General features: G+C 37.7%; 1 protein-coding gene across 3 annotated transcripts in view; it reads right to left on the minus strand.

The window, feature by feature from the left end:
- tnksa (tankyrase, TRF1-interacting ankyrin-related ADP-ribose polymerase a) overlaps positions 1–13,049 on the minus strand; it is a 109,816-nt gene that overhangs the window by 12,988 nt on the left and 83,779 nt on the right. For all 3 annotated transcript variants that reach the window (XM_084388251.1, XM_084388250.1, XM_084388249.1), the window contains 6 exons: positions 9,149–9,320; positions 8,959–9,038; positions 7,534–7,679; positions 7,219–7,384; positions 6,460–6,679; positions 1,814–1,923 (listed from right to left, as the gene is read on the minus strand). In XM_084388251.1, the coding sequence (XP_084244377.1) occupies positions 1,814–1,923; positions 6,460–6,679; positions 7,219–7,384; positions 7,534–7,679; positions 8,959–9,038; positions 9,149–9,320 (894 nt within the window). The remainder of the gene's footprint in view (positions 1–1,813; positions 1,924–6,459; positions 6,680–7,218; positions 7,385–7,533; positions 7,680–8,958; positions 9,039–9,148; positions 9,321–13,049) is intronic.

The raw sequence follows: 13,049 nt of genomic DNA on the forward strand, positions 1-13,049 counted from the left end.
AAAAAAAAAGCAACATTTTTAACAAAACGCTGAGAAATTCACGTTTTTGTCAAAGACTGCATCCGGATTGGATTCAGAACGATGGATTTTCAAAACAGAAAACACAGGTCAAGTAGATCGAGTCCATCAACACTCCCAAAGCTTCACAGTCCTATAGCTCATACTGAGTCAACATTTCATTCGGTAACGTTAGGCAGTTTCGATTTATATGCTGTTTAATGTTTGAAGATCGCATTAGCTTACAAGTGTGCAAGCAATGCATCTATCGCTGGTTTCTTCACCTGTGTTTTTGATCCGGAGATTCTGTACTCTTTCAGAAGATGCGTAATAGCGCTCACTACTGTATAACAATGAAAACATGGATTCACGGAAAATTCTGTCAATGGCGGGGAAAGAGTTAAATACTATTAGAGTTACATTTTGAATTGGTTTTATAAAAAAAAAAAAATTGTTTTAATTTTTGTAATTTGTATGTGCTTTTGTTATTTTTATTACTCTTTTTTTATTATATTTCTAAAAAGTTTTCATTTATTTAATTACATTTTTTGTTTTAATTCAGTTTGTTTTATTCCAGTTTTAGTTTTATTTCAGTTAGTAATATTAGCACTTCCGCTTTAACTTATCTAATATTTTACTTTACATATTTCAATTAACTATTTTGTTTTTAAATACTTTTAGTTTTAGTAAACAATAACAACACTGAGGTTGACACCATGAGGATGACTAAATAATTGTAATTTTTTGGTGGACTATCCCTTTAAATGGCATATGAAAAACATTCTCACTACCAATGGATAGCACAGAACAAAACATGCTTGGGTTTTGGCCAACTCAAGAGTTGTGGTTTGCAGTGTGTGTGGCTGAGCTTGTCCTGAGCCGCCCTCCCATCAGCAGCAGTGACTGTATGGAACTGCGATCAGCTGCCTGTGTTTGCCGAGCACTGACAGCCTCTACACAAACAGGCTGCATATGAACAGAGGGAGGTGCACTCAAGGTCAGCCAGCATCGGCCGGCCGCCAGCTCTCCTCTAGCCAATCAGAAAAGCTTGGGCCACCTGCCACTCCGGTTGCAGCCAATCAGAATCTCCCCGCTCCAGTCGCAGAGGTCCTGTTTCTTGGACAGCAGCGTATACGAGTGTGGTCGAGGGCCGGAGTCAGGCTAGTTCTGATCCAGCATGGTTATGTAACCGCAATCTGCTCCCATCCATCTGCATGGTTTAATCACATCCCTGTATACCTCCACAGGGCAAATACCTTCAACTACCATCACCTAAAATGAGTTTCTCTGAATTCGCTTGATTTGATTTCCAGAAATCCCGTATTAGAAGAGTTCTGAGCAGTGCGGATTATGGCTCGCAAATGGCATCATCTCGGAATCTGGGTTGTTCGCGAGTGGAAATGCAACTGAAACCACCTGAAAGAATCAGGAGCCGCAGTGACTCATTAAAAGTGCATAAGCCAAGGTTCTGTTGGCAGAGCAAACACAGATGTCCAAACACTTTTTGCATACAGCCACACACTGATTTTCTCAGTCAGAGGAAGTGAAAACAAAGTGCTGTATCAGAGCACAGAGGGGTTCAGGTGTAGCTTTGCTCTTGTTCTGAGAGGGGAAAAGCCCTCGTGTTTAGTTTTCAGGAGCACATACATGGATTATTCAGCATCTACATCTGTTTGTGTGTATCTGAGGTACCCACAGCAGAGTTTCCTGCCAGACCTGGCATGACCAGAGGCACGACATGTGTCGGCTTAACAGATGGCTGTATGTAGTCCCAGTCTCACTGAAATACTCCTTTTTAATCAGCAATTGCACTCACCCCGTACGAGGCTGCGTTGTGAAGGGGGATAAGGCCACCTTTGTCCTGCGCGTTGACATCCGCCCCATGCTCAAGTAAATACTCCGCTACCTCCAGATTGTTATAGCCAGCTGTGGAGAAAAAGATGCAAAGAAATGTAAATCCATCTGCCCATGAACCATCTGTTATCATCAAACTCAAGTCACCAATTCATATCACATGTATGGATAGAGTGTATAGAGTACAGAGTATAGTAGAGTGTTTTTGAAACTCTGAGACTTGAAAACTTTTTTTTCCACTGTGTTTTATATTGAGTACGTCCTTTAATAATGGCCATAAATTATAAAGTGGTTAAGAGGAGTGTGCCATTGAGAATTATTACAAACCTGAACACCGTGAAATCAAATTTACATGAGGATGAAGATCACATTTACATCTAAATGATAATTAATCTACATGGACCCAAACCCCAAATTGTAGCTAAACTGCTTAAATCATCTGTTTTCAGTCAGATTTACTGAACTGAAAGTCACTGCGTGTGGAACGTGCATTAAGCCCACCAGGCATGTTTTTTTAAACAAATAGTTTAGTAGTTTGCTCCAGTATTTTTTGTTGCTTCATTACAACCTGCTTTTTACTCTGTGGGTAAAAAGGTTTATAATGCATTAGCAACACATTTTCCACAGAGTTCAGTGGTAAAAACTGTTCAGAAACTTAACTTCACTAGGCTGTTTATCACAATGTAATTGTTTTTAAAACCTTCACACACCAGTGTTGTTATTGATGATTAAAACAAACCTTTAATATATTAAAAATAATTCTCATTAATTAAAATAAAAAAAATAAAAAAATTAGATGAAAAACAAACTTAATTATTTTTTTTATTTTTTTAAATGTTGCCTTAGCAACTAACTGAAATATTTTACCAAGTAAAAAAATGACTAAAACTAGAGCTAACTATAAATATAAAAGAAATAAAAATGACAAAAGCACAAAATTACGAAAACTTGAATAAAAAAATTACGAAAACTAAAATGGAAATATAAAAATATAAGCTAATTCAAAATATTAATAAATATTATAATAGTATATAAGTACTAACATTGAAATTACAATAAGGCAAAATAGAAATATTAAAAATATAAAAATGACAAAAGCACATAACAAAATGACTAAAATAATAGCTATGAAAATGCAAAATATGAGTAAATATTATAATAGTATATAAATAACACTATTCCAGCCCATATTCATAGATCATAGTTTTTCCCCTCCTCAAACTTTTAGCCAATTTATTAATGGTTCCCAAATTCAGATTGTTTGTCTTGGGTGATATCTCATTGCCACAGCCTCTACATAGGTCTATTGGAATTCCCACCATCACCATCTCAATGAAATTTCATCTATTCCTATCTTCAAAACTCAATTAAACTCAATTAATTAAACTCTCTTTAGGCAGTGTTATTGGAATCTTTATGCGCTGACTCCTTCTGATAGCAATTATATTTATTAGTCGGTGCAAAGTGGAGATAGAGTGTTTTCTGTCGCTGCAGATAAGCTAGAAGACTCAATCTGGCGGCCAACCTTTGGCACTGAACTAGTTGACGCTGACCAAAAAGAACCAGACACTACTATTTTCAGCTTTAACTGTCTTCCTTTTTTCTTTTCCCTCTCACTCTCGCTCCAGACACGACTGCCTACAGGACAGTTACTTATTAAAGCCCTCATCATTACAGGCTGTAGCTCTCTAATAATGCACAAACCCAGCTTTGAGAACCTCACTAATGAGAACATGCTGTCAACTGTCTCACACGTACCAACTCCACCGCGTGTGCTGTGTTCATCAAACGCTTCTTGCAGGTTCTCCCAAAACTACAGGCATTTTTAGCAGTGTTTCTCACTTCCTTCCCTAGACAAGTCATCTGTTTGGCTGTACCGCTCTCTTTTCCTCTTATCTTCAAAAACGCAGATTTATTCTCATTAACACCATGATAAACATTAGGATTATTTTGAGCAAAAGAAAACTATTTACAGTGTGGATATGGTGTCAGCATGTTGTAATGAAGTCGTGAAAAGTCAGCAGTTATTTTCCATATATGAGAGAAATTGTAGACCGGATCAGTGAAATGAGCTCAATGCTAGTGAGCGAAAACATGCTGCATTTCTGAATGGGGGGATTGGCATAGATATTTCATACTTTTAAGGATAAATAAAATGCCTTTTTTTTTTAAATATATATTACAGTAATACTACATAAAAAATAAAATGACATTTAATTTATCCATAAAATTTTCATTCCTTCACAAAAAAGATTAATTACAAATATAACTACATTAAAACAAATACATTTGATTGATGGGCAGACATTGCTAAATATTTAGCCCCTGGCTTTCACCTCAGGCCCCCTAAAACAGCCTTAAAATGACTCGCCAACCGTTAAAAAATTGCAAGACAAAGCCTCAGGATTTTCATGCACGAGATCCATCTATCCAGAACGAATAGATGCATCTTACGATTCTCCCCGCGGGCAAACGGCAGTCAAGTGGTGTGTTCTCTAGGTAAGGGTCACAACCATCACATTAGTCACAGCCCACTGCACCCGTGGAAATGGGGAATGTGTGCTAGCTAGAGTAAATTCATGTGTCTGTATCTCTGCCTGATGGTTAGGGCCGTAACCCACCTGCTGCTGGCCTGGCCTAGCAAGATAAGTGGACTGACCAGAGCGCTAACTCCATCTGTTCAGTGACATTTGCTGATCTGTGCTGTTATGCACACAGTGTGAGTCCTGCTATGAGTCACTGGAATGGCGTAGTTTTGTGCAAATGATGATCCTGAGCAGTGCTCTCCTACCTTGAACTCAGATCTGTTGTGGGTCAAGCTTTTTAGTCTGTACAAGTGTAGCAGGATTGTTTTCTCACACATGATCATTCCCACTATTATTTTTAGTATTATTATTTTGTTAATTATGAACTGAATTATAATTGTATAATTGATTATATATATATATATATATATATATATATATATATATATATATATATAAGTGAATTGCCACATGCTTGTAAAAAAATTCAGCTGCAATTGTATATTTTTATTATTTCAGATGTCTATACACACATGCATACAGTGAGTGCAGAATTATTAGGCACGTTAATTTTTTGGTCATTTTTTTTTTCCAGGCACATTTTACCAATTCCAAACCACATGAATCTTAATTACTATTAATTTTGTATTTAATCATTAATAAGTGATATATAATTGTTTGTGAAGGCTGGAAATGAAAAACACCTTATATTCAGGTGTGCATAACTATTAGGCACATTTTCTTTTATTATGAAATGCCCATGAGAAGGATGCAATACTAATGCAATACTAGAAATTGCAGTAAAGGCATGACAACTGGACAGTGAAATGCTCATTGGGTCAGCAGCGTCAGACAAAAACAGGTGAAAAAGGACCTTGAAGGACCAGCACCACATTTATCTTCCAGAATCTGGCAGTAAGTTTTGGGAGTTCATTTTTAGTCCATCTCCTACCCTGAAGTCCATTTTGCAGAGATGGACTAAAAATGAACTCCCAAAACTTACTGATTCTGGAAGATGAATTCTTCAAACAGTGGTAGAAGAGGATGTGGTGCTGGTCCTTCAAGAGTCACTCTCAATCTGTCTGTCTATAAAGCCAAAAAAAAAAAAAAAAAAAAGTCTTCATGTATTTTACTCCATTTCAGCTTGTGATTCTTATTAAGTGGGTTATTACCTAACCTAAGTCTCTGAGATCCTGACACTTTGCACTTCTGGAGACTCCAGGTAGGTTGCAGTTCTGGAAACTGGTGGCGCTGGAGACTAAAGGGTTCCTGATGGTTTCACACTTAATTCTTCACCTTCATTCTTAATTCTTTTGGAGTTAACCCTGCTGACCCAATGAGCATTTCACTGTCCAATGGTCAAGCCTTAACTGCAATTTCTAGTATTGCATTAGTATTGCATCCTTCTCATGGGCATTTAATAATTTTTGACTTTTCAGTCTGAGTTAAATCTCTTTTTTGGCTTATTTTATCTGAAAAAGAAAAATTGCCTAATAGTTATGCACACCTGAATATAAGGTGTTTTTCATTTCCAGCCTTCACGAACAATTATATATCACGTATTAATGATTAAATACAAAATAAATAGTAGTTAAGATTAATGGGGGTTGAAAATTGGTCAAATATGATCAGAAAATGAACGTGCCTAATAATTCAGCATGCATTGTATATATTAAGAAGGCTCACATAAAGAGATTATTCTGAATAAGACTTTATCAGGGACACAAGCCATACAGAGAATATTGTTGTGCATGTAAATGTCGGTGACGGTACGAACAGTGTGGAAGTCTTAGACAGATTTAATATTTGGCAAGGAAGCTCTTGAATCCCCGCCTGGAAGCCAAGCTTACACAGTGCTCAGAAAGGGATGAGAGCCAAGATTTAATTCAACATGTCCCCCTATTCTTTCCTTCTGGGTTTCCTTGCCTCGCCTCGCCTCTGAGGTGGGATGATATCTCACACACTGCTTCAAAGCTTTTGTAGAGATGCAATTCTCTGGATGGTGGTACCATTTGAAAGAGAGAAGTGTTCTCGTTTCGGTGTTGAAAGCGACAGCTCAGGAAGCAGAATGATTTTTCATTACCTGCCAGGTGCAGTGGAGTCGAGTTGCGTCCCTGTGTGTCTCTGCAGTTGATGTTCTCCAAGCTGCACAGTTTCTGGACCCGGGCCAGGCAGCCTTTCTTGGCGGCATCCAAAAGCGCTGCATCTCCTCTCAGCAAGTCCTGGATATCCGTGTCTCCCTCCTTCACCATGTCCAATGGTGTGTTTCCATCCCGATTCTTCTTGGTGGGGTCTGCTCCATGCTGAAGGAGATAAGGATATTGAGTACAAATACACACAGAAGCCCAAAGGCTGACAGCACAGTTTAAAAACCTCATCTTTCAGAGTTCAATCATTCAATCCACATCTTATTTTCAGAGGACGTGAGATTTTTACAAAGTACACCTCTAAATTCATTTTACAACTTCCCTTAGAGATTTAGATTCAGTGAATGTGAAATGTGAATTTCTTTCCTGCAGCTTCAACCTCAGCAGTTCCACTCTAGGAAACAGTGACACGTTTGTTTGAAGGCTAATGTGCATATTCCTTACAGCTCTGAAGCTGAACCTCTCTGCGACAGTAACCTGAGACAGCATTAAAACCGACGTCTGGCAAACACCAATTATTCTGAAGCCCCTGCAGCGGCTCAAACTGCATTTAAAAACTTTACAGAGAGATAAAAACCATTAACAACTCCAGGCTGTCAGACATCTAGAGAGAGAGATATCACTTGAATCAACAAGTATGCAAAGTGAAGTGAAGAGGTCAGTGCTTGAGCCAGCAGGAGTAGCGATGACAGTACCTTCAGAAGCAGTTTGCAGATCTCGTATTTGCCCTTGGCCGCGGCCTCGTGCAGCGGGGTGAACTTCCACAGGTCTGCCACGTTGACCGACGCTCCGTGTCTGACCAGCAGCTCTGCCACTTCGTAATGGCCGTACGAGCAGGCATTATGCAGCGGCACCAAACCTCTGTTAGCAGACAGGGAAGTTGAGAGATAAATAGTGACAAGAAGATTATAGCTTATCTCCTAGTGCTGCTAACTCATGCACTGACTGCTAATGAAATTCATTCCACAACGGAGGGAGAGTTTCAGATGAAGAACTGCAGGAACTCTCACCCTTTGTCTTTGGCGTGGACATCAGCGCCGTGGTGCAGAAGGTACTCGACCACGGCCACGCGATTGTAGCCAGCGGCAAAGTGGAGCGGCGTGGAGTGACGACCCTCCAGGTCTCGACAGTTCACATTCTGAGGGGAGCAAAGTTGCTATACAAGACGAAACAAACTACATTAAACTGAATGCAAATTTTTATATTGCAAATTCAGAACTTTACTTTAGTGATGAGCGGTTAAACGCATCAAGGAATTAATTTCATTTGATCTGCTTTTATAGGGTAGCAGGCCAGAATTATGGCAAGCGTCAGTAGAGATTCTGATTAATTGCCTGACAAAAGTCTAATTGGTGCTCTGATCTAATTACTTTACACATAATGAGGCTTTCAGATAATGAGGATCTGATTGCATCAAAGGCATCCATCCATACAGACATTTTTATCTTCTCTTTCTAAATCACTATCTTCAGGCTTACATTACCAATCAAAAGTTTGAGGTTAGAAAGCTTTTGATCAAAAGACTTATGCTTAAACTATTGAAATCAGTTTTGAAGACGAATATAAATTGTACTTGCATTAACAATTATTTATCATTTTAATAACATTTATTTTAATTAATAACAATTTGGCAATATTAGTAATATATTAATATACATATGATACCACCATTCAAAAGTTTGGGATTGGTAAAAAAAAAAAAAAAGTCTCAAATTTATTTGAACAAACTGTAAAAACAGTAATACTGTGAAATATTATTATGATATACATTTAATGCATCCTTGCTGAATAAAATGATTGTTTTCTTTCAAAAAAAATCTGTGAACGTTAGTGTATAGAAAAAAAGTCTAAACTGTAGACAGAAGTGTATGTAACAAGATGCTCCGTTTGTACGTATGCTGGCTCAGCGTTTTCTTTCAACCACACACACACACACACACACACACATTCACGCACACGGTCGAAGGTGAGGTCTTCTTACATCTACCCTGTACAAGGTCATGAGTACAGAACAAAATAAATTTAAGAGCTGCAAGCTGTGTCCTTGAAATGTTTAATTGTCTGGGATAAAGAAACTAAACCCATTCAGGGTTTTATTACAGACAAAAGTCTATAAAAAAAATTTCAATATCCATAACTGCAGATGTATTTCCATCCCCATCTAACCTGGGGCTGTTTTGTAGGACTATTCTAATGAAAACCATGGTAAAGGTTATTACAAAGTATCTCAAACAAATTATCAAAGTTTTTCACTAAACATAGCAAAAATGTCTCTATCTAGAGAGTTCTATCCCATAAAGTTTCATGTTATATCTTGGTTCAACCAGATTTTAAGGATCCCCCACCTCCAAACCCCTTTTTAAGCTTTGACTCTTAGACAACTAGTTGACTATCCGGCCTATTTCTATTTAAAACCAAATTGAGGCATCTCTCACCTTCACAGTGTCCAAGTCTCCTGCTTTTGCTGCTTCTAAGAGTCTATAATCCACATCTGAGTTCCTCACTGGAATGTTTTCTAACAGACACAAGCATAAATTAACGTAAATTTCCATAACTGTTAATTCATAAGGATACAGAACATCAAAGCCCAAATAAACAATCCCAAACCCCAGATTCAGACTGTACCGTTCAGGATCTGCTGTACAGCTTCATTGCCCATCTGTGCAGCTGTAAAGCCCTGCAGAGAGACGATGGTGGGGTCAGCTCCATAACTCAACAGCATCCTACACGTCTGCAAGTGTCCAGCCAGAGCCGCCCGGTGCAACGCCGTCTGACCAAGAGTGTCAACAGCATTCATCTATAAACGAACAACAAAAAGGATGGAAAGGAAGTGAGCAGCCTGGAATCTCCCTGATCAGTGAAGTGCACATCTGAATGCAGCCCACAGAGCAAGAATGAACTGTAAGCAAACTTGGCCTCTTTTGAAATGAACACAAATATGAATTAATCAGACAAGCCCCTGGGAAACTTCTATGCTCCTTCAAAGCCTATCAACACTGAACAGTGAAGAAAGAAAGGGACCTACTGCACAACAGTGTGTTTGTGCGTGTGCTGTGTGCGGTTTAACATATGGCACAATTACAGTTCATTATTCTGTCTCAAATTTGTTCTTTTTTAAAACTCTAACTCTCAGCAAAATCACTCTTTACTAGAAGTGCAAATCGTACACGACACAGTCCTCTACATCAAACACACACTGGCTTTGTTCAAACTGCAAATGATTTGTTTATAAAATAAATGTTTGACCAATAGTAATGCATAAGGCTAATTTTGAGATAAAACAGAAAATGAAATATCATTGGGAATGCTTACATTAGAGTGTGTTGAAATGTAATATACATATATAACTTGCATGACTTTGTAATATATCCTTGCATTTTTCCCTCTACATTTCAAATCAAACATAAGTTCAAATCTCATTTACATCAGTTAAAAGTTCTGGTTTCAGTTAATATTTTTTGCCCAAATTTGCTCTTTCCATCAAAAAAGGCGTTTTATTGCATTTTTGGACGAAAATGTTCCACGGCAAATTGTTGGTGCATTACTACTATACGTACCATTACATATAGAGTTGCAAATGATATATACATAAAGAAAATTGGTAAAACTTTACAGTAAGGTTCCATTAGTTATGGTTAGTTAATGCATTAACTAATATTAACTAATCAATCTGATTCAGTACTACTTAATCTTTGTTAACAAGATGTTATTCATTGTATGTTTATGTTAGTCCAGGTTCATTAACTAATGTTAACAGATACAACGTTTGATTTTAATCACACAAAAGTAAATTATGAAATTAACATTAACTGAGATTGATAAATTCTTTAGAAATATTGTTCATTGTTAGTTCATGTTAACTAATGTAGTTACCTTATTGTGAAGTGTGACCAAAATATTAAATGACACAAAAACTTCAAATGTTTCATACCACATTCACTATCACTAAAATTTGGGGTCAGTAAGATTTTACATTAATACTACTAGCATTAATAAATGCATTAAATTTGAAAAAAGTGACTATTTCAAATAAATGCTGTTATTTTCCACTAAAATATTAAGCAGTACTATGATTTCTGAAGTAATGATCCTGAAAATTCAGCTTTGCCATCACAGGAATAAAACACATTTTAAAATGCGTTAAAGGGGTGGTTGATTATGATTTCACTTTTCTAACTTTAGTTAGTGTGTAATGTTGCTGTTTGAGCATAAACAACATGTGCAAAGTTACAATGCTCAAAGTTCAAAGCAAAAGGAGATATTTTCTTTTAAAGAAATAGCTTTTTAAGGACTACAACAAACGGCCGGTAGGGACTACACGACATTCCTCCCGGGTTAGTGACATTAATAACCCTAAAATTTACATAAACCCCACCTCGGAACGTGATTTATAGACTATCAAGACATAATATGCTAATCAATTACACATAAGCTACATAAATTCATCAACTAAACATTCAGAAATGTCACGTCTTCTTGAGTCTCTCCATCTTTGTCTGACTCCGGTTTGAACATAAAAGGCTAAAAGTTTTTTGAAATTTTCAGGAAACAAGCTGTTGAGCTCCGCCCTCTGTGCCGGGAGCAGCAGCTCATTTGCATTTAAAGGGACAGACACAAAAACGGTTTTGTTCACCCTCAAAAAGTGAAAATTTTAACATGATCTATAAAAATATCTGTGGGGTATTTTGAGCTAAACCTTCACATACACACTCTAGTGACATCAGAGACTTATTTTACATCTTGTGAAAAGGGCATTATACCACCCCTTTAAAAAAGAAAAAAGTATTCTTGATCAAATAAAATCAGCCTTGGTGATCATAAGAGACTTTATTGAAATGTTCCCCAAACTGTGGAATAGTAGCCTACAAAGGAGGTCTGTGAATTTCAGGCTGTCCAGACCTACAAACTACTGAACAGATTTCAGTATATGCCAAAAAATACTTTCCTGCCTGTTACAAAGCCATAATATCAATATAGATCTTCAGCTAATAAGCAGCTTCCATCGTCAGCTGATTTTCTCAGTAACTGTGTGTACTTTAGACAGCTTTATTCTTCATGCTTCCTGCTCTTCTTATTAACACAATGCTTCTGCACCATCTGTTTACTGGTTCACACATGGTCTGTAAACACACACTTGCTACACACTCGCCTCTCTCCTTTGAACCTCCAGCCTGACTAATTATCCAGTCCATTAATGTCACTTAAGTCTGGCCGCTGAAGTTTGGCAGCGAGCTAGGTCGCAACACCAGTTAACGATCGAATGCGTTTCCGAGGGCTCGTATTCAAACAGATGGACGCTGGTGATTGAATGATGGAATTCGGGTTGTGGCGGGTCAGCCTCTGTTTATTTATCATGCAAGAGAGCTGGGAAGCGAGTGGAAGGGAGGCTTTGAAAATCAAGCTGCTCCAGGCAGCATAAAAGAGCCACAGAGCATCAATGAAGAGGACCTCCCGATAATACAACCTTGCGTGAAAGTAGGACACGCAAGTTTGATGAGCGGGGAGCCCCTTTAGATACACTCTCGGCTCGAACAAAGAAGGCAGACTGTGGATGAGATTATTTACAGGAGTATCGGCTCCCCTGGTCTCTCCGCTGAAGAATAGCTGATCAGCCCTGATGCTCTCAGCCAAGGCAGTAGCTGAATGCCTGATCAGTTAGTCGATGCTTATCTGATTTGGCTCTCTGAAAGAGCTCCATTGATTTGGAAGTCTTTTACCCCTCTCTGCTCTGGAGAGGTAATGACATGAATGATGTAGCTCGTAAACGTCCTCCAGTTTCTCTGACACAGTCCAGCAGTGAGACCGAGGCAGCAGGCTGTTTACCTATTTAGGTTTGGCACTATCTTTTCATGTGCAAGATTGAACTTTTTAAAAGAATTACAATGGCAGAACTGGCTCACCACAGTGTTTAAAACACACAAGATGAATAACTTACTATGAGATTTAAGTTCTACACAGCATGTTTTTGCATCCAACAAAATGGTAGCGATGGGAATAAAGCAATTCTGGTTCTGATTCTACTTATTATTTTATTTATTTATTTCATGAATAGAAAGTTCAAATTAACAGCATTTACTTGAGACATAAATGTCTATACTCTCACTTTTGATTAATTTAATGCATCCTTGCTGCTTTTTTTTTTTTTTTTTTATCATACTGACCCCAAACTTTTTAACGGTAATGTATATTTGGAATACTTTTACTTTCCTCAGCAGCCTGTTCAGCATTCATTTCAGACTTCAAGAGAACAACAAATCAAACACAAAATTGTTTTAGGCAACAAAATTCTAGATAGCTTATAACTTCATGTTCTCAAATTCATTTAATCTAGCAACAGTATTGTCTTTATTATGTTTTTTAAACCCATAGTTTGGATAGTTTAGTCTGTCTGCGAGGAATGTAAATGTGCCAGGCCTATGGAAAAAATGTAAAAGGCGCTCCACGCACAGAAGCGGCAAATTATAAATAATGGGAAACCATAAATCATGCTACTGAATTTTATTGTTCATTTTTGTGCACAGCTGAC

Source organism: Rutilus rutilus, assembly GCF_951802725.1.
Source record: "Rutilus rutilus genome assembly, chromosome: 18".
Taxonomy (NCBI): Eukaryota; Metazoa; Chordata; class Actinopteri; order Cypriniformes; family Leuciscidae; genus Rutilus; species Rutilus rutilus.